Consider the following 22,560-nt stretch of genomic DNA (forward strand, 5'->3'; position numbering starts at 1 on the left):
CAAGTGAACCACCTCCACAAAATCTGTCTTGAATTAACCTGCACAACTCACTGTGAAAGGTTTCCCCAGTAGTCCACTATTACTTGGGTATCCATTTATAACGACCCTGCATGATGGCAGGACACAAAACAAGAAGGAATTAAACACTTCATTCCTGAGTAATATTCCTTTCAGACTGTATCAGTCTGTATGTATTGAGCTGCTCTTTCTCCCTCTTCCTGAAGGTGAGAGCTTTGATTATGAATCATAAAATGGTTTGGGTGGGAAGGGACCTTCAAGCCCATCCAGTGCCACTGCTGCCATGGCAGGGACACCTTCCACCACCCCAGGCTGCTCCAGCCTGGCCTTGGGCACTGCCAGGGATCCAGGGGCAGCCACAGCTGCTCTGGGCACCCTGTGCCAGGGCCTGCCCACCCTCCCAGGGAAGGATTTCACCCCAGTATGTGAGCTAAGACACCCCAAGGTTGCACACACCAGTTACTCTGGCAATAAGCAACGCCTCGATGCTCCCGCAGGTTTTAAAGGAACACACGAGAGGCTGCACAAGGTCAAACGCACCAGGTCCAGCACTCAGAGCTGAGGTAACTTTGCTCCTCTCACAGCTCACCATTCCAGGCACTGGCCCAGATGAGACCCTGCCCACTGGAAAGGGTTCACAGAGGCCTGATGGAGGCTCCATCCCCTGACTTTTCCAGACTCCATCCCCAAAGGCAACCCAGAACAGCTATAACAGACTCTCCATGCAAAGACTCTCCAAAAGGAGCCCTTTTTGGTACAGATGAGAAAAACCTGGACAAGCTTGTCTTTTTAAGCTACATTACCCTTTGCAAACATTTGCACTGACACATGAGCTGGAAGAAGACTTCAGAAGCATTTCACATAGATCTTGTTTCAGCAGCAGTGTTCTTTCTTTAGGGGAGATGCTGTGCCAAGAACACATCCAGCCCTGAAAACAGATCTCAAGGCACAACAAGGCTCAAACAGGTTTTCTAAAGAATTCCAAGTGGTCAGAGAACATTTTTCCAGCATCACACCTTCAGCTACCAATTCCTCTCCCCTTTTCCCAAAGCAGAAATGCATGTTGCAGCCTGACCTTAACCATGCAGCAGCAGTGGAACAAACCCAATAATCACAGACCCAGGAAGAAATTCTTTTAGTTACTTAGCTCATCTGCAAAACTTTCAGTCAATGTCTTAGCAGATTAAATCTACAGTAGGCAAAGGGCCTCCAAGATAGTCCAGGACATTGAATTTACAAGTCTGAGTACTCTGATACGAAGTCGATTTCAGGTTACATTATTTCAGTCTCCATTAAGGGCTATGACCTAAGCAACAAACTACAGCAACTCATTTTACTTCCCACTCGCTGCAGGTTTCATCTAAAAGCCTCATGTCACAGAAGGCCTGCTATATACAAAAATATAGCAAAAAATGAAAATCTGACAGCAAGTTGTGGCAGTAAGTGCTTTGCAATCAATGTCAGTTTGCACCAAAGTGAAAGCAGGTGGTGAGCAATGACCCTGTTACCAAATGGAGAGAGCAGGAATCTGTTCTCTCCCCCAGCAGAGACAGGAGTCACGTCTCTGAAGTACCTTTTTCCATTTTAAATATTGCTAACAAATTTTTAAAACAAATGTGGTATATTCTTCTTTTGTTGTTGTTATAAAGGGAATTTGGAAAGGTTTATCAAACCTACGTGCACAGAACTCGCTGTGAATCACATTGGTGGTTTGACACAGCCACAAACCCAGTGAGGTTTGCAGTGAGGTTCACAGTGTCTTCCTCATGCAAATGTTACAGAAGATTCAAGACTACTCAAACAATAAAAGAGAGAAGCAAGCTGCTCCTGGGCTTATTTTTAAAAAGATTGTTTGTCTGCAAGGTGACAGAATGAACCATTTGTCCTTAATAAAGATGTCACAAATTAAAATATTTGCTGGGAAGAACATACTAAATATAATGGAAAGGTAATGCTTAAAAGAGAAATAAACAATTAACAGAGCTTTAAAAATTCTTGGCAGATGGCTGAAGAGAGAAAAAAAAAGGAAATCCATTCAAGGAATGTCAGTGTTATGAATCAAGACAGGTGACATTTAAAACCAATGAATAAAACATCAGGAAAACCTGTCTCTTTTTATAAATCATACTTCACAGTAGAACTACATCTAAGCAATACACTTCAGGATCCTCCTCAATAAGCAGGAGATACCATGGAGGTACAATTCAGGTTTGAAAGTTAATAATTGTTTATCCTGGACTGCCTCCCTTTGTCAGAAAAGAGTCCTTTTATTCGAGTTTGTTTCCCTCCCTCCCACAAAAACAAAAATAAAACAAAAAAAAATCCAACCAAACAAAACAAAAACCCCAAAAAACCAACAAGAAAAAAAAAAGCCCAAAAAAACCACCCCAAAAAACCCAAAAAAAGGAAAAGAAAAAGTAGCCTTAATGCTCTTCCACAGAAAAAAAATCTTTATTTTAGATCCAGCACAGCAGAAACAAGTACCTCAAGTTTTCTTGCTTCCCCACCAGGAACCTGCCCTAGTTCCACAGTACCTGGACAGAGATATCAATCAGCCATCCCAGATCTGGCTTTATCTCTCAAACTGATGAATGCCCCAGCAAATAAGTTCACTTTATGTTCAAAGTAAGACTATTGGAAGAAGTCAGTGCCTCAGAAGTAATTTTTATTCCAGTCACCACTGGGAAAAAGGAGAGTTCATGATAGATGAAGGGAAGAAACACTTGGACAGAGAAATCCCTGAAGATTCACTCAAAGTGTTTGGTTTAGTCTTCCAAAAATGTTATTGAAAAATGCTCTACTTTAACCAAACTTTTTTATTCTTCTACACAAAACTGTAAGTATTAAGACAAATTTTTTAAACAATCAATCTTCATTCATTACACGAGCGTCAGAGAAACTTGCTCTCTTAGAAAATAAAGGATATAATCTAAGTTTCATAATAATTCAATAGAAGTCACAAGATTATTTGATTTTCAGTGATGCCATTTAAATGACCTACAAATGTGCATACTCTAAACCAGCTTTTTTTGCTGCTGTCCAAGCAGACAGACTTTCTGGTGTCTCAGTAACCAACTCAAATTACTCACTTGAGTAATTTGTCTGGGAGAAAGGAGAAACAGAAAGATCAGTGCAGAGGCCTGCATCTGACACCTTTACCAAGCTGCTTAAAAGGCAGAAGTAAAAAGAAGATAAACCTAAGAGGATCACAGCAAAGTCAGGAAACACTACAAAATGATAAATTATAAACAGTCACACACCAGCAGCTTTCCCATATAATGCAAGTATTCCTAGCATCTGCCTTAACCCTGCCTCCTCAGCATGCCTCCTTCCTACTGCCAGCAAATACCCAAAGACCAATTCCAACAAAATAAGAGCCAATTATTCAGTCTGCCATCATTTTCAAAGCTGGCAACTGCACAGAAAATACTCTCAAGTTTTTAATCGATTGAACTTTTAAAAGGACAAAAGGTAGTAAAGCTATAAAGCATCAATATTAGATTGCTAACAAATGCTATCCAAATGGATGTTCAGAGAAACCAAAGCCGTTGAATGTTCCAGGTACTGGCAGACAACGAGCTGTTCACAAGACAAACGACACCTCCACAGACAGAAGGCAATAAATTAGAGACCCTGGTCATTGTAAAGCAGCGTGTGTTTACTGTTATTGATAAGCAATAAATCACCTGCCCTCCAGCAGTTCCTCCCTATAAATCACTTGCAGTGAGAGAAACAGATGGTTCCAGCGCGCGGCCAGGGCTCAGCAGGGCTGGGAGGGCTGAGCTGAGCTGAGCCACGGCCAGGGGAGCTGCAGCAGCTCTGCAGGGTCAGGGGCAGCAGGGGCTGCAGTCCCTGAGCTCCCCGCTGCCTCTGTGCCCGCTGGTGCCAGCCTGAGCAGCTCCCAGGGATCCTCAGTGTCCCGCCCTGGGCTCCAGCCCACTGCCATCCTGCGTCCTGCCTGCCTGGACCACACCTGACACAGGCACGCTGATCTGCAGGCTGCTGTCCACCCACAAAATACAGAATAAAACACGTACAAAAATATGCCATGGTATGTCACCCTGATTTTTTAAGGTTTTCTAAGCCTTCTGATGTTTACATTCTTGTAGCAAACTTTCTCACACACTTTCCTTAAATAACTTATTGTTTTGCATTCTTTTATGGAGAAGGAGAAATTCGATGGACTGTTGGTTTGTCCTGTGTCCCTGGAGAGGTGACACTTTCACCCTCCCATCCACTGTCACCTTTGGAAATCTAGAAATGTTGGAGTCAGAAAATAACTTCCCTTTTTACCTCGAGAACAGCAGTGTGTTCACATTGTGTTTTTTCGTGTCTTACAGTGACAGTGCTCCCAGTGCTCTGGCAGCCTTGCTCTGAAAGAATTCAGCTTTCTGTACACTTCTCAGCAACTCCAGTCTCCTGCTATCACACCAATACCTAACTTGTCTAACCAGAAGGAAACAGATTCACGTTTTCACTGCAAACAAGCAGCCTCTTGTTCAGGCTAAACAAGCTGAAGACACCATTACCAACACACTTCCCTCTTTTGCTGGTAAACATACCAGAAGTGGGTTTACTTATTTATTTATTTATTTTAAAAATCTGTTTCCAATGTAACGTTTTTACCTACTGAGTAAAAGCACAGAAATGGGGATATGAATAATAACAGAATATCCCAGGTGAGATCACCATAATCAATCACTGTCTTCTGTGAACAGAAATTTTTATTTTTCTTTACTAGTTCAAGAAAAATAATTGTATCTTCACTCAGGGAAGAGGAAGGTTGCTTTTATCTACATTATACTTGTAAAAAAAGAAAAATCTAAGCAGTAGCTGTTAAGTCCTGACCAGAAGCTGCTTACAGACAGAGAAAATATCAGTTTCCTACCAAATAATTATAAATGGACATGCAATTATTCAGCTATTTGAAGGAGACTGCAGTTAATGATACCAACTCCTGCAATTTAAGATCTCCAAAAGATGCAAATATACTTTTAGAAACTGGACTTAATTAAATTATAAGAGTTTTCTTGATGCTTTGCTTCAACCACTTGTCAGACCAGTGGCTTGGTGAGCCAGCATCCAACTCCTACAGCTTCCAGCTCCAAGGAGCCCGGGCAGGACTCAGGGTAAGCAAACAGAACCAGAGGCCAGGGTAAGTGGTGTACAGACACTTCTGAAATGAAGATGTCTCATTTCAACACTGGTCTATTTTAAGGAGCACATTTCTCAGAGAAGTCACACAGGGACAGCAAATTGTGGCCCGAGGACTTTGGAAGCAGCAGGTGAAACAACTGGGAAGAGATCAGTAGGTGGGGAAGGGCTGGGTGTGATCCCACAACTCCTGCAGCTCTCTGACAGGCAGGGTGTGGAGACCAGAACTGCTGCTGGTACCTGGGAGCTCTGCCTCTGCAGCCCTGGAAGAAGCGGCAGCTGATGAGCTCTTGCATTCTGTCTCCCAATTAGAAGCAATTAACACCTCCTGCTCATCCTTCTTTATTCCACCCTGGAAAAACTCCCTAAGCCACAGCTCTGTGGCTTGCAGGACAGCCCTCCCCAGCAGCAGAGACAGAGATGACCCTGTGCACTGAGAAGTGATGCAGGCTGCTTTGGAATGCAGGGAAATCACAGCAATCTTTCCCGTCCAAAGAAATTCCCATCAGCAGCCAGCCAGCCACTGCTCAGAGGGAGCTGAAGGGATGAGGCAGCCCTGAGAATGGCACTCAGCATGGACCCAGAGCTGAAACACAGGCTGCAGGGTGGTGGCACCGTGACCAAAGGCCACGGCGACTGCCACCTTCCATGGAAATCCGACAAACTGGCCATGTCTACTCCTTCCACTTCTGCAGAGCCTGACATTCTCCAGGCTATATGTTAATTTCATTTTCCCAAGGACAGAAGCTCTGCTCCAAAGTGTTTCTGCATCAATGAGAGAACCTGTGAATACAGATCCTCTCCATTAAGCCAAGGAGAAGGATGGACCCACATCAGGGCTGTTGTGAATTGCAGGAATGGGAACAGGTCTGACTCACCAAGACCTTGCAGATGCAAGCAAATCAGGGTTTTCCCAAAAGAAGCAGCACACTCCTTAGGAAAGAGACATAAGCCTTGATTCTGGTTGTTACCCTCCTTCCCAGCAGGATGGAGACTGCCAGTGCAGAAAGGCAGGAGTTCTGCAGGGGAATGGCACTGCCTCCCTTGGACAGCCCAGCTCCCTCCTGCTGCTCTGCAGGACAGCACAGAGAGCAGCCACACACCCAGCAAATTCACCAATTCAGCTCTCAACAGGCAAGGAATGGTTGGCAGATCCACAGGTGCTGGAGTCAAAGAAAGCCTTGGAGCAAACAGCCCCAATTCCATCAAGACTTGATGTCCTGCAGTACTCTTGCCCTAATCTCTGTTAGAAGTTCATGTCCTACTTGACTTCACATCCAAAACAAGCCCCCAGCACAGCAAAAATTCACTGATAAATGAAAAAAATATGACTTAGAATTACAGCAAAACCTAAGCTCAACACTACAGGTATTAAAAAAACCCACAGCCACATCATGATGGCAAAATTTGAGACTGACTGAGGCCCAGCTGCCACTGATTTTTGCCTGTGGGACCACACTCATGAAATAAAATTGAAAAGGTTTCAATGTTGTCAAAACTCCCATAAGCCAGGAGTGGCTGGCACCTCTAATTTGCTAACAAAACAGGCTTTCAATAAAAGGATTACTGATATAATACCAAACATTCATGACTGGCTGATCCACAAATATGTGCTACAATAGGTTTGGCAACACGGAGGGACTTTCAAGCAGGGACAGAATAAAAACAAATGATTCTGCTTTAACCACAAGTGATATTAGAATACTGATGTGCTCAGAGCAGTTAAAAGGCTTTTAAAATAGGAATAAGTAAAGGATTTGTTGTTTCTAAGGGCAAGAAACACTACACAACTAATTTTCCTATATGTTACAGTACTACTGAAAGATTAAAGTGAAAAAATGTAGGACATTGTCTAAACAAACCTTCTAGCATTATTAAGTCTGTGCAACAGCATGTGACTAATGTTCACTGGCAAAATGAAATGCAACTACAGAAATTCTGAGATCTGATTATGGCAATTAGGAATTATCCATACAATGCAGCCTGCCTATTATCAGCCTACCCCTGCAGCAATCTCTATGCTAGAGTTTATTATGTTCTTCCTAAAAGCAAGAATTTTTGCCCATAATTAGTATTTTTCTCCCCATGTTAAATAAATCATAATGTTGTTGAAAATATTGTGCACAGTCAAACAGAGCTTAAAAGATCGTTGCTCAAACATGAGAGGGGATAAACATTAACAGCACCAGGCACTGACTAACCATTTAATAACAACTTCCACCTCAGAAATCCAAGGCTGGAAATACTTTTCTGGCAATACTCTGGATTTATGCCATCTCTGACCACAACCAGAGCACCCCAGTTAGCAGGAATGGAGTTCATCACCTTTCAGAAGAGGATCTCTGGGTTTTCAGCTCTGCAGTCGATGGGGTTGACTCAATCCAACCCTCATCTAATGTGACATTGCCATTGTGATATAAATACTGTCTTATTTGCCTGCTTCAGAACAACAGTGTTAGTCAAGAAAAGGTCAAATGGTTTTGCCACAGGCAAAAAAAAGAGCAAAAATCTTTTGTAATTTAATATTGCTTTTTTTGTTGTTTTAGAAGACGGGAGACTCCAGGTGCTATCCACACAGGAGGTAGAGGAATACAGAAGAGAAGAGAAGGCAAATTTATCTAGTCTGCAGTAGCAGAAACCAATAATATTTCAATCATTTCTTAAGGCCCAGAGGAACAAAGATTTACCTGGCATCTCACTGATCTCATCTCTACTTGGAATGCTGCAAACTGTAGAAAGAGGCTGCTCAAACCTGCCTACTTTGGCAATGCAGAAATTATAGCTGCAGGCAGGTCTAGGGCAGATGTACTGGATACAACTGATGAATGCATTTTTTTTTATTGTTCCACAGTGCTTATTACATTGATGCTTTCAATTAATAAATCATTAATAAGCATGACTTTTACCCATAGATATTCATCAAATCAATCAATTTTTAGCCAAATGGAAAAAATACATGATTTTAAGTCTTTGACTACATTATACAACGTGAGTTTGTACTAACCCTCAGATAAGGGCAATAAAAACACCCACGTTGTTTATTAAGGCTGCTTTCAAGCCATTTTCTCATCCTACAGGGAAAAAAAAAGCATATAAATTCCAAAATTTATATGCAAGGCAGGCTGGTGCATTCATACACAACTGCACTAGAGAAACACACAGAGCTGGGAAGTGAAATTTCTACAAATTCCTTCACAAAGGTGACCCAAAGGTCAATTTATTGCTCACTTCTATGGCTTCCAGCACAGTGGGAATCTGTGCACGTGGCAATACTGCAGTACTAATGGAAATCAGTGAACAGGGTCACACGTGCCACAGGAGGTGCTTTTCACGTTCTAAAAGTATTTGTGGGTCCTGCCTGCTGGCAGGGCAGCGAGCTCTGCTGGTGCTGGCTGGGGGTGCCCTGCACCTGCAGCTCCCAGGGTGCCCATCCCACCCAGGGGAAACACACTGCTAAACTCCTTACCAACCAAATCAGAAAGTACAATAATTACAGCAAGCTTCCCCCTGGGCCATCCTCTGCAGACTACAAAAGACTCTGAAGATCCTCCGAAGCAGCTCGTGTCTCCTGGGAAATGCCACTCATTAAAAACCAATTGTTTATCATTCAATTAAGGTGCAGCAGGAGGTGAATGAGATAAATGAAGTATCTGACTCAACTGGAATCGTGTGCTGGGCCCAGGCCCTGTGAGACACAGGCAGCTGGAGGGTTATTTTTGCACAAAACACATTTATGCAGTGGTTTTATGCCTTGAGACCAAAGATAACAAAGATAATAATGCAAAGGGCTACAAGGGAGGGAATGCAGGAGGTCCCCTCAGCCATTCTTTGCAGCCTGAACAAGAAAATAAGAAACGCAGGAGCAAAGACAACAAAATAACAGCAGTAAATCTATACAATCTACAGAAAGAGAATGAAAAGCTCCAGCTGTTATTTCAGCCTTGAAGGGAGGCATCTCCTCGAGTTGTGAAGAGCAGAGGGAATTTGCTTTGCACAGTTTGGGGAGTGAATTTCACCAGCTACTGCCAGAGTGACAGCCTGAACCATGGGCAGCACGAGCAGGCACTGAAAGGGCACAGAGTGCTCACAGTGAAAGATCACTGCAGAAAAATGAGGAGGGAACAATGCTCAGCATCTTCTGGCTTTTTGAAATCAAACATGGAATTGTTCATCCTCACAGACACACAAAAAATTTTGAATTAAATTTATGAATAATAGCTCTTTCTTTGAACTTCTGAAAAGTTCCTGAAACTTCTGAGCACGTCAGCCTTAGGAAGGAAGAATGAAAATAAGGATTTGAAATGAGAAATGAAGACAAGCTTGATGTTTGTATAATAAAACAAAATCCAGTGCCAAAGCTTGAGAAAAACAAGGAAATTTAATAGTTCTAACACTGTTCTTTGTCAAACACTAAACACTGAGGATTTGCATTTTCCAACTGCCATCTGGAATTATTTTTTTAAAATTTTAAATGCATAATGGAGAACTAAAGACAGCTTATACCTTCATGTCCTCAGGCTTTTTTGTTCCTTTGTTTGCTTTTAAACAAGGAACGTTTACAGATAATGACTGGCTATGATTACTGAGAAATACATAAAGAAAACGAGTTTTTCAAAATGCCCCATCCAAATGCATTAGCAATTAGAACCTCCTCAAGTTTCCATTAGTCTGTCAAAACAAGAAATAATCCCATGGCAGCTGACTAAAATTCTTAAAGATTGTCACATTGATTGAATTTCAAAGTATAGACTTACAAATTCGTAGTCTCCATCCTGTGGTACTTTCCAATCAGATGAATTTTTTGTCTGGCCAGAAACATTCTTCCCAAAGCTATTGATTTGATTCTCCTTCTCCTTCTGTTCAAAATATTCAAGGAATGATGGTCTGGCTGGCTGCATTGTTTCATCCCTCCCTGGAAATATTAAAAATAAGAAAAAAATAGTTGTTTTGAAAAATACAATTTTGGTTATACAGCCCTACATCATACCCAGAAGTGATTTTATTTTTTTTAGCACACACTAAATCACACAGCACTGCTAAAGTACTTGCTAAAATACTATTTTTTCAGCAGCTTTTCCATCATAAAACTGACGGCAGGGAGAGAAGAGTGGAGCAGGAGAGCTGAAAGCCCAGCACAGAGGTGATTACAGTGCTGGAGGCCCTGGCCTCTAGACCTGCAATCCATCCCTGCCAGCACTCTCCAGGTAACCAACTCACACCCTGAATGCCTGAGTGAGCAGCTGCTGCCCAGACAGGCTGGGCTCCTCCATCCCAGCGGGCTCCGTGCTCTGCAAGAGAAGCAAGCTTCAGAAATAAACAGTGCTGCTCAACAAGAAACTCACCTTTACGTTTGTGAACAGAACAGGACAAAAATGAGGCTTTCAAAGACCACAAACACCTTATAAATACCACTAAATTTGCCTTGGGTAGAAGCAGTCAACTTTTCTATATCGTTTGGGTAGAAAAGCTTATTTAGCTTGGACAACTTTTCTTTTTTCTTTTAATAAATAGTCAGTAGGTGTTCAAGTTTACTGCCCTAGTTTTCCTTTTGTAAATCAGCTCTTCTGAACCAACTTTCTTAGTAGAAGAAAGGCTTAGACTTAGACTCAAACAAGCCAAATATACAGATTAACCATTCAGTTCTAGGCTGTAATTAAGAAACTTGGGGTAATAAGAAATGGGAGGGTGGCTTCATTTGTAGGGTGATGACAGCACAATAAGGAAGGAAGTGATGAAATGTGAGAGGATGGAAATGCTAATTCCCAACACAGACAGCAACAAAAAAGCCAAAACAGGAAGAAAACATGAAATTTAACTTCACAGCAAGTCAAGGTTACAAGGCTTCTCCAAGGGAAGATTTCTTCAGTAGTGCAACCAGTCCAGCACCAGATGCTGCCCAGGCTGTGCACACTTAAACTGGGCTATCCTGAGTTTCAGCACAGCTAATTCCTTAAGAGTCTCAGTCCAAACTAAGAGGCAGGCTTGCACAGCAAATGTGCTTTAACAGGGCTGCAGCACAGGAGCATGAGAGCTGCAGGCACAGCTGAAGGCTGCTCACAGCTCAGAGCCACTGCCCTGCTCCTGGTGATGAAATCACCAAAACCTGTGAGCAGCATGGAAGCAAGCACTGCAACCCACTAAATGGTTCTGCTCTGTAACACAAGGTTCTCTAGAATAAGTTACTCATCCTTGAAACATATGTTTTAGGTGATGCAGAAACCATAATTTTCAGAGAGCAGGATCAGGACTGGAGTTAGCAGTAAATGGCATCAGAACAGCCTAAGTCTGGACTGCGGAAATAAGTTCAGTGCTGAATGCCATACGTTTGAAATAAATATAATCTGTCAGGCAGGCAACAAACCAAGAGTTTAGAGCTTCAAACAGGCACACAGGGGATGTCCTGTGATGGGTTGGCAAGGTCTGTGTAATGCAGAGACTCTCCCACAAGAGCCTGTACAGAAGGCAGGCTGCCACAAAACAGTCCTCTCTAAGGACGTTCAGCAGCACTTTCTTCTTGGAAAAATATTAGCTGCTCTGGAAACTCATTAAGATTTAATCACAGAATATTATTCTTGCATATAAAATTGCCACCCAGTGATCCAGAACTTCCCTGGCACACTGTCTGAACCTCAGAGAAGTGGATGAAGTCCTTGGTCAGCTACAAGATACTCTAGGAAATTATTTGTCTATAGACAGGTTAAATACAGAACAAATTTCTACAAAGTATGAGAAATCTTGGCAGGATATTTGGGTTGTGATACTGAGAGAAGTGTGGCTCTGCACAGCCCTAAATGTCACGATGCATTTTGAAAAAGCCCTGCATTGTTCTGCCTCTCCAGGGCCAGCTAAAAGCTCAAGCATGAACTGAAGTGCTGATACTTTTGCACCATGACAACTGGAGCAAAGACAAATTATTATACCCATGGCAGTAGTTCCCCTTTTCTACAAAACAAAACTAAAAAACTCATCATACATAATTAGATAAAGAAAGACACCTTCAGACCAGCAGCGTGAAGGTCAGGCAGAGAACATGCCTGCAAAGTGGAGAACAGCTTTGCTGTTGGGAATAATTACTGAAATACAATCACAATCCAATTACTGCTGAGTGATAAAACATTTATTTAGAATGAAGTAAACACACCCCTTGCACTCTGCTGCAGCTCAGCCTGCTTGAAGCAGGAGGTAAGTTATTATGGACAATCATGGCAATGTTTAACACCAACTAATTTTGTAGAAAGAGAGGAATTCATAACTAGCCAGGCTAATCTATACACAGCTCACTGACAGCCAGCCTGGGTCTCAATAATTCAGACTTCCTAGGGGGAAAAAAAGAGAAAATCTAAATCATGTTTGTATTCTGTTTTGAAGATTAGTGTTTGCAGCAGAAGAGACTGTGAAAGCAAATGTTTCACTCCAGTGACATTGGCTTATTCTTGTCTGTTTCCTTTCTATAAAACTGTTCACTCAGAGCTTAATTCAGTGTGTCAGTTAAAATAGCCATGCTCATTTCCTCACATCTTGTGTTTTACCAAGAATGGCAGTACCTGCACTTGGCAGAAGAGATTTGCAGAGTCCCACCTGTCCAGTGTGCCCAGGTCCCACTGGAGGGCATCCCTTCCCTCCTGCATGCCAAGTGCACCACCCAGCTCAGGGCTGTTTGTGATAAAGGAAGAACAGGGAAAATTATGTACCTATAGAGGATTTTCTTGCTGCCCTTGATGTCCCTGGCCATACTTAATTCTATCAGGGTTTCAGCTTTCCTAACCTGATCCCTGGCTGCTTGGACAATCTCTATGTATTTCTCCCAGGCTACCTGTCCTTGCTTTTACCCTCTGTAGGCTTTCTTTTTGTGGCTGAGTTTGTCCAGGAGATCCTTGCCCATCCATGCAGGCCTCATGGCATTTTTGCCTGACTTCCCCATGGTCAGGATGCTTTGCTCCTGAGCTTGGAGGAAGTTAGCCTTGGATATGAACCAGCTTTTTGGGCCCCTTTTCTCTCCACAAATTTATCCCATGCTACTCTACCAAGCTTATTCCTGAAGAGGCCAAAATCTGCTCTCCTGAAGTGCAGGGCAATGAACTTTCTGTGTGATCTCCTCACTCTCCCAGTGAGAGGATGAGGGGAAATGAGCTGCAGCAGAGGGTAACTCGGCTGAACAAAGGGAAGGAAGTTTCACAGCAAGGATGGTTGTGCAACAGAATGGGACCAGAGTGATTTTGCAAAGCCTGGAGCAACCAGATCTGACTTTGCACTTGTCCCATTCCAGGGACAACTGCACACAGGGAATCAGCCTGATGAACACCAGAGCTCCCTGCCCAGCCAAGCGCTTCTGTGGCACACGCTCTTCACACCCACCATCAGACACCTCTCACCCTGCAGCCACCCTAGGCCTTGCAAACACCAGCAATATTTAGTCACCAATTTAAATACATTTAGTCACCAATTTAAGTACGTTTAGTCATCAATTTTAGTACATTTCCACACATCAACACATAACACTGCATCTTAGTGCTGCTTTGCTTTTTAACTGATAGAAAGCAGAGATCGCTAACTGACCAAAAAATGGGGGAAAAAAGAGATGGCAATATAAAAGGAGAAATAGCTGTGATGTAGATCTAAGATATCTGAAATTTTAGGTGCTGCTATGATCTCTGTAGGGGTGTGGATGCAGCAAGATGGACAGAAACGTTCCCAGAGACAGAAGGACATTACACCAAATCAATTATCATCCCAGCACAACCAAACTTCTTTTCGTCAATCTTAGCACTTAGCAGCAGTGTCATCTTTCCAAAGATGACCTGCTATTAATTCAACACAAGAGTCACACCACTATATCTTTAAAATTTTGATAACAGGCAGCCAAAGACAAAAATCGATCCCTGCTATTTGCAGCAGCAGATGCTGCTGAAAGATGACACCGCACCAAATGCCTCTGTGCCAAAAAGCATTTAACTTCCTAATTTTATAGGGTTAGGCTAAAATATGAACATTTGACAGAAAGTGAGATCACAACTGTGGTGAAGAGCCTTTTATGAGAAGGTCACCCCATGGTGACAGGAAAGGCTTCACTGTTGCATCTATTTTGGAATCCAAAGAGTTGCTTATAAGGATGAGCCATGAGAGCTCCCTGGAGCCATTAAAGGTCTATCATTTAGATATGCAGTCATCTTTTAGGAGCTATATTAATTACACAAATGGAACACCACAGCTCTGCTGGGGCTGGTCCAACTGACTGCAGAATTGGAGGTTCAGAGCGGCTGCTCAGAGCTCAGCCTGCATTCTGGAAGAGCAGAAGCCCTCCATGGAAAACTCACAGGTGTTGGCTGGTTTTAAAGTCATGCTTAAAAAGTATAAAAACATCAGTACTACTGTGCCTGAGAACAGAAAAAGGTATGAAACTAGTGGGTCCAAAGGTAGAGAATGCTCTAAGTTGTGCACAACAAATATCCCTGTAAACTTGAATTTCTGTGTTATCCTTCAGCACTGGAAAGCAATGTCCAACTGCACGTGGCAGTGTGCAGGCTAGGACAGTCCCTCTCCAAGCACAAACAGCCCAAACAGAACTGACAGGTACAGGCAGGGCTCTGCAAGAAGCCAGCACTTGGATCCTCTCCTCTGCCAGGCTACAGCAAGGGCAACTTGTAAGGAAAAAACTGAACAACAGCCCACTCCTTTCCAAAAATGTCACCATGTAATAGGTCAGTCTTAGGGGGTGACTGCAGCATACAAACCACCTCACACGAAGCAAAAGATGACAAAGAAAGGGTGGAGAGCCTCCAAGTCATTTGCATTTCCATATGATGCTGCAGAGAAAGCAGAATGATAAAGAAGAAACAGCCCAGTCAATCAAAGCAGCAAGAGATTTACTTTTCATACCCAGCAGTAAAGAATATCCATGAAACCAGATCATTTGCTATCATCTAGCCCCAGAAATCAAAAGACTCATTTCGTTGATTTTGCCAAATTAGCTCTCACAATTGAAAATTTTCAGAAGCTTATGAGCTTCAAAGGATGCTTTCAAAAAGAAAGAGAGATTTACAAAGACCTTCTATCTATCTGAACAAGCTTGCTGAGCAATGAAAATAAAATTTCTGCTTTCCTCTAAAATTATTCTTCTCTACTCAAACTTGACATCACAAGAATCCTTGTTTTATTATTCTTTCCTCTTGAAAGGGACTGCTAAGGTCTACCTGGGGTGAATATTCTGGAGTTACAAAGCTTGTCATGAGAGGGAGAGAAAGACAACCTCAGGAACACATTTTGTGTGCACTTTACTCAAGGCAGTTTATACACTTAATACTCAAACACCTGTTCTTGAAGTCACAATTATTAGATTCCTCCCTATACCACAAAAATTGGAGCTGGAGTTATGGCTGGGCACAGTCAGGAGATAATGTTACAAATTAATTTACAATGAAGCTGACATAAATCAGCAACAATGAAGTGATCAATTACTACATTAGTGATTTTGAACTAAAACATGATCCTTCATATATATATATGTGCATTTGTCAAAAATTCAGAGGCTGCAACCTCTACTAAGCCTTAGTCCTCACTAGTCTCAGCAAGCTGCTGCTTTATATTCAATTATGTAACTTTAAGACTGAAAATACACACTTAGGATGCACAAAAAAGTGCCTGATGGTCATGTGTAAGCAACACTTCATTAATATTAAATTTCAAATGGAACTGCAGTTTTCTTTGCTTTAGGCTATTTTTTAGAGATCACAGATGAACTTTAGCAGCTGGACAGCATAATTTGTACAGCCTGAAGAGGACTGAGTCATTTTAAGCAGCAGAGCAGAGAGATGTCAAATTATTCAACCAGAGCAAAAATTGCTCCATCGTTAATAAGTTCATCCCATGGCAAGAGGAGCTGAAATTTCCCTGCATTAAAAGCAGAACACGTAACACTTTTTATCTCTTTATGAGGACAAGTCTCCCCGTAATTATGGCCTATCTCAAATTAAATCAAACCAAAACACTCCCAACAGGTTCTGCTATTAATAAGAAACTCCTAAATGAACATAAAAATCAACCTATGAATGAATAAAGTGTGAAAGACATCTAAGGAGAAAAGCACCAACACTTACCCAAAGCTGTAACATCTACAGCGAGAACCCTTCCAAAAATAGGGGAGGAAATCCTCACAGTAATTGAAGGTGCTTAAGGTCAGGTTACCTCCTTTTACATCTCCTCTGCTTTAAATCTCAGACATGATTATAAATACAGAGCAGCTTTCTTCCTCCATCACAGATTTTCCGTGGCCACCTCATGTCTCATTAGCCTGAATTGCTAATTTAGTCCAGCAGCCACTGCACGTGACAGGCAGTGAGATGTGAAGGTGCATCCAGAAAGAAGTGAACATTTCCTACTCTGCATCCTCTGCCTCAGCTCCTCATAAATCTTCATGAGAAACAACCTCATCAGCAGGGATGTAGTCTTCACATCCAGCACCTGTGGGTAAGAGCTCAGGCTCCCCAGATGGCACAGAACCAAGCAAGCACTTCCTAACTCCCTTTCTATTCATAAGCCAGAAACTCATTTGCTTATCTAGAGAGAACAGAAAACAACATTGCAATGAACATTTTTTTTTTCCCCCGAAGCTTGAAAATCTGCTGGTAGAAACAAATTTGGTTTTGAACTTCTGCAATGAAGGAATTTAAGAGCTTACAATTTTTCTTAGTTCCTGCTTAGGAGTAAGGCTTTCTTCAGGATTTATTTTGATCCAGTAGGGAGTGAGTTTATTCTTAGAAGAGACACGTAGGCTCCAGTTTGCCTGTATGTGCAAATGCATGAATGTGCTTGGGACAGAGATGTACTTACTAAGTGATTTACTACTACTGTGTCTCTTGGCTGTCTCCTGAAGCACACTGCCTCCTGCACAGTGCCCAGGACCCTGATAATCACATCTCCCATCTTCTCCAAGAAAAATGCTTCTGTCCAGAAAAAAAAAAAAATCCCCTACTTTCTAACTAAATACAGGAGTGCTCAATGATAAACTGTTAAAACCAGCAGAAATAGCTCTGTTAAACACATACATTCTCTCTCCAATTTCAGTATCTCTGACAAGATAAACAGATATTCACTTTGTCTTAGCAATGAAGCTTTGTCAGATGTACAGGACAACCAAAGGTAGACAAGCATTCCCCTTAGATCCTGGATTAACTTCCCTTCATTCTCCAGCCTGCACAGAGCCAGTATTTCAATTACTAGGGCCAGTGCTCAATTAAAAAAAACACACAACAAAAACCCCACAACAAAATGACAGCACACACAACACCTCCCATCCCTCAGAAATGCTGTCTGCATGTTCACACACTTAATACTCTTAAACAAATTTTGCTGGCCACTGTTTATGTCAATCTTGCCAGCAAGGCTGCTATTAAAAGTCAAAAAGCAACAGGAACATTTTCTCTGTGCAGATTTGTATTCTCCACACCCCAAGAGTGGCAGCAGGATGATTCTTACAGTTCGAGAACAATTTAATCAATGTAGGAGTTTGTATCAGAAGCATGTTATTTAAATGCATTATAATGCTGGGAGTGTTTTATGGTTCAATTATGACTAAATGGACCAATTTGCTTTAAACACAGGACTGCACCACTGGACATTAATAACACTAAGTAGTGGGAAGCTGCTGCAAAGAGCTGTTGTTGTCCATGGAGAAAACCAGAGGCAAAATAAGAACTTTGGTCAGTATCTTTGACGCACACATGATGTAAATCCTGACAAGATGTGGAGTTTTTCTCCACAGCAGCTGCATGAGCAATTTGGATAACGTGCCACTGCACTTTGCTGGACAACTAATGATATTATAGCTACCTCGGCTGTACACCAGTAATACTTTAGTCAATTACAATATTAATGCAATCACATAATCCTTCTGCTACCCATTCTCATTCTGCTGCTCACACTGCAGGATTTTTACATTGCTTTATGTGAAAAATCTCAGGTTAATTCACGGGGAAAAAATGTTTCCTGAGTCTTGGCAGAAACATTTCTCTGGCTCAGGTTTAAGTGTCACCCACTGGATGTCTCACACAGCCACCAAGATGACAAGCTGACTCTGAATCATTTTTCAAATAGGAAATTGCCAAGTTTGCATCTTACCTCATTTAATTTGCTAATGAAGCCCAATTCCCCCTCAAAAGGGGAAATACTTTTTTAAAATGACACAACCATGCTTAGCAGTGTGGGCATGGTAAAAGCACAACACAACCCAAGCCACCTCAAACTGTGTGAGGATGAAGCCTGGATTTTTTTTTTATTTTGAACATTTACAAACTCTAAAGAATTTTTACCAGCACATAACATTATCAAGGTAGAGACAACAGTGTAATTAAAGCTTCTGGTCTCTTTCTGTACTGAATGTGTGCCACATGAACAAGAACCCCACAGCCACAATCCTTCCCCTAAACCCAAGCCACCTCAAACTGTATGAGAATGAAGCCTGGATTTTTTTTTTTTTTATTTTGAACATTTACAAACTCTAAAGAATTTTTACCAGCACATAACATTATCAAGGTAGAGACAACAGTGTAATTAAAGCTTCTGGTCTCTTTCTGTACTGAATGTGTGCCACATGAACAAGAACCCCACAGCCACAATCCTTCCCCTGTCTCCAGATTCCTCATTTATCTCAACCCAAGCAGCAGACAGCCCAACTCACACTGCTGCTGGCAGTTCTGCATTCTCCAATGCAATTCACCCATTATTTGATGCTTAAACAAGCAAGATGTACTTTAACAGAGAAAATAGGGCAGACTATAGTACTAGACAAACTAGATCCAATTTCACTTGGATCTGATTGTATTGCAGTGTTCAAGGAAGGCAACATTATTATAAAATTATGTTCCACTCTTTAAATCAAAGAGACAAATTCATGCCAAGATTCCACTATCTAAACAAGTACAGCAAGTAAAGCAGAAAAAGGAAGAGTAAAAGCATAAAGAGTAAAACATGCTTCACTGATTACTATCACTATATATTCTCTCATAGTAAAATTTCAAAAGGACATTTCCAGACATATTAACAGCTCAAAAGTTATTCCAGCTCTCAAGCACGATGGAAATGTCTGTTATTACAAATCATTGCTCATCTGTAGTTCTCCAGCTCCATTTAAAGTTTTCCTGGAATAGTTTAACTGCAATCCATAAGTAATCTTTCAGCAATCGATTTAGAAGTAAAATGTGTCCCAGCACAATTTAGTATCTGCAGTCTCAGGCAATCACTTGAGTGCCTTCAGAATGTGTAACAGAATGTCACAGTGACATTTTTAATGATGCCTATTTATATTGAGTGCCCAGAATAAAACCAAGCAAAGGAAAGAATTTAAGCAAACACAATTACGGCTCAATTGACTGCAAAACAAAACTTCCCCTACAATGTAAAATACTGGAATTTAAGATTCCTCTGAGCCTAAAAAGTCACAAACTGATTTATGCAAGAATCATTTTCAAGTCTACTGGAAGTTATTTGCACTTTCAAGGCTACTGGAAGTTGTTTGCTTGAGATTTCTAGGACAATCCTATCTATAAAACACTGAAATACAACACTTTACACACTTTTTGCATTAAAAAGAAATACAACCAAACAAAAAACTCGTTAAGACACAGATTTATTTTTTTTAATTAGAAAGAATGGCTAGAACACAACTTCAGAATCCTGCAGTTAAAAAGCCCAGGACACCTAGGGAAGCTATAATGCCATGTAAAAAAAACAAACCAGAAGTTTTTTATTGACTTAAAAATAGGTTCTATTGTGAGTCATAAGACAAACTGCCAAAAAAAAAATAGGTGTCTTTAAAAATATGATTCAATGAAGCTCCTTAAAACTCAGTTGTTCTCAAACAGCATTATTATATTTATACGTAAGATTACAAAAAACCACTTTCTCCAGAGGGTTCTGCAGCAGGGTGATGAGCTTTAGGGCTAAATGCATTTAACTGGTATGAATATGTAAATGGCAAGCTAAAAAATGGAGCTGCAGGGAATTCTCACAAAGGGCAAACTGCTCAGAGACACTGCCTTGCATCCCCAAAACAAACTGAGAAGTGCTCCGTGCAGCAGCCAGCATTTCAGAGTTACGCCACCAAAGGAGGAGAAAAGGGTGTTACAATGAAGTTATTTTCATTAACATCAGATTTGCTGGAATGAAGCTACAAGCAGGCAAAATGCAGCATAACCTGCATTATTATAACCTGCAGAGTGGGCTCACTGGGCATCCCTGTGTGAAGCCCATGGGCATGGAGTGGTCCCTGTGCCAGCCACCCCCTCCAGGGCTCCAAACACCTCCAGAGCTGCTGCAGCACCTCCGCCACACACCTGGCTGTGAACGCCTTGCCCAGCAGCAGCTGAGGAGCAGGCAGTTTATAAGGAGCCTGGGGTCTAAGGAGGGTTTAAAATAACATCTCCACTTTGCAGTCAGGGGCTCTGGAGGTGCCAGAGCTTGTTGTGGAGCTCCCTCTTGAGGGTAGAGCTGCCCTGTGCTGAAGGCATCGCTGCATCCCTGCAACTCACCCTGCTCCAAACCTGAGCGTGTCCTTGCTGAAGGGACACTACCAAAGGCATCTCCTCAAGCCTCTGAACAGCACTTCACACTCAGCACCAGGTGCTTTGAGTTACAAGCACTGCAGCCTTAAAAAGATAGCGAGAAGATAAGCACACGTCAAACACGGGAGATAAATTCAAGAGGTACTTTACTTCCACAGTGCAGGAGCACCAGACAGCAAAACCTCTGGCACTGTGAGCCACGCTTACTTCCACAGTGCTGGCAGTGCAGGAGCACCAGACAGCAAAACCTCTGGCACTGTGAGCCACAAAATGGAACAATACACACTGAGGATGAGAAACTACCAGTGCTGTCTGTTAGTAAGGAGCCTGCAGCTTCACCAGGTTTATTTAGTACTGTTGTGTCACTGTCGTATTATTGTATTTTTCTCCTGGGAAGCTGAGAAGCCTCAGAGAAAAAGGAAAACAATATTATCTCATTTACTTCTCCTGTGTTTTGCTGTCTTGGAATGTGGTTGGAGATTGTTTATCCAACAGGTGATTGTTTCATTGGTTTCTGCTGTGAGTTATTTTCACTTATTGGCCAACTGGGGCCAAGCTCTGGAGAGAGCTCTGTCAGACTCTGGAGAGTGTCACAAGATTCATTACTATCTTTTAGCCTTCTGTCTGTATCCTTTCTGTATTCTTTAGTATAATTTAGTTTAGTATTCTTTAATATAATCTAGTAATAAATTAGCCTTCTAAGAACATGGAATCAGATGCATCATTCCTTCCTTGGTCTGGGAATCCCACAAATACAAGACTGTTGAAATGTCCCTTTGTTTGCATGACATTTTTGCTGCTCTAAGCCTCCATCCATGTCCTTGCTAGACCAACCTTCTTCCACCACACCATTGTCTTTGCTGGCCCAAGCTGCTACATGGACTGACACCTCTGGGTTTTAATGTGCTGAATCATGTTTATCAAAGTTTGGAAAAATCTTTAAAGGGATTCTGCTGAAATCTCCCTCTCAAACCCAACTTTGTTTCACAAGCTTCAAAGGGCCCCGACAGGGAAGAAGCTTTCAGCACAGATATTCCTGAGGAAAGGATTTTTCCAAACTCCTGTGAAGAACAGATAAAGGCTCAATATCAGATGGCCAAGGAAGTCTTTGGAAGCAGTGCCAGTGCCAAAAGAACAAGCCTTGCATGTGATGATCATACTTGAGTACTGCTAAGCCCTCAGTCAGCACTTTCTCCAGTCCTTGAGCAAACAAACATCCAGGCTGGCCACTGAGTCATCCCTGACTACCTCTGCCTCAGGCCTGGGAGGTTAACTAAACAGTGGGAATGGATTTCTATGAAAACCCATAATTCACAAAAATTCCTTTTATTGTAGTCATACTTTTCTAGGAAGGCCCTCCCTGCCATTTCTTTGATTAAAGAAACATTTCAACCCTTTTGCAGCTCAAGCTGTAAGGTCTTCCATAGACTATCAGTCACATAATTTTAAATCCTGCATCCTCTGACAAGGCTTGTGGCTTTAGTAAGCTCTCCTGTTTTAGGGCAGCATGGATTTCAACTCGAATGTCTGAAACAGCAACACAGCTCACTGGGCTGTCCTCAGTGACTGCAGTAGCACAAAAGAAGCACATCACTCCAGAGGGATGCCAACCCCTCCCACGGCGTGTCCTGCCATGAGGAAGCCTGTAATGTACTTGTCATTTCATAAATCTGTCTCTTCATTGAATACATCACTCCTAAAACAGAGGAGTTACTGCTTTCAGAGGCCAGGTTACAGCCAGATCATCATCTAAAGCAACACACTTTTTGTGATTAACCCCTCGTTAGAGTTCCCTTCTACATTCAGTGAAAAATACAAAACCAGCAAAATAGAA

At 41.9% G+C, this 22,560-nt stretch overlaps 1 protein-coding gene across 2 annotated transcripts in view; it reads right to left on the minus strand.

Moving 5' to 3' along the window:
• The window catches only part of STK4 (serine/threonine kinase 4), a 47,564-nt gene that overhangs the window by 13,589 nt on the left and 11,415 nt on the right, over positions 1-22,560 (minus strand). For both annotated transcript variants that reach the window (XM_041419265.1, XM_041419264.1), the window contains one exon: positions 9,927-10,084. In XM_041419265.1, the coding sequence (XP_041275199.1) occupies positions 9,927-10,084 (158 nt within the window). The remainder of the gene's footprint in view (positions 1-9,926; positions 10,085-22,560) is intronic.

Source organism: Onychostruthus taczanowskii, unplaced genomic scaffold, assembly GCF_017590055.1.
Source record: "Onychostruthus taczanowskii isolate IOZ18803 unplaced genomic scaffold, ASM1759005v1 scaffold60, whole genome shotgun sequence".
In the NCBI taxonomy this organism is placed as follows: Eukaryota; Metazoa; Chordata; class Aves; order Passeriformes; family Passeridae; genus Onychostruthus; species Onychostruthus taczanowskii.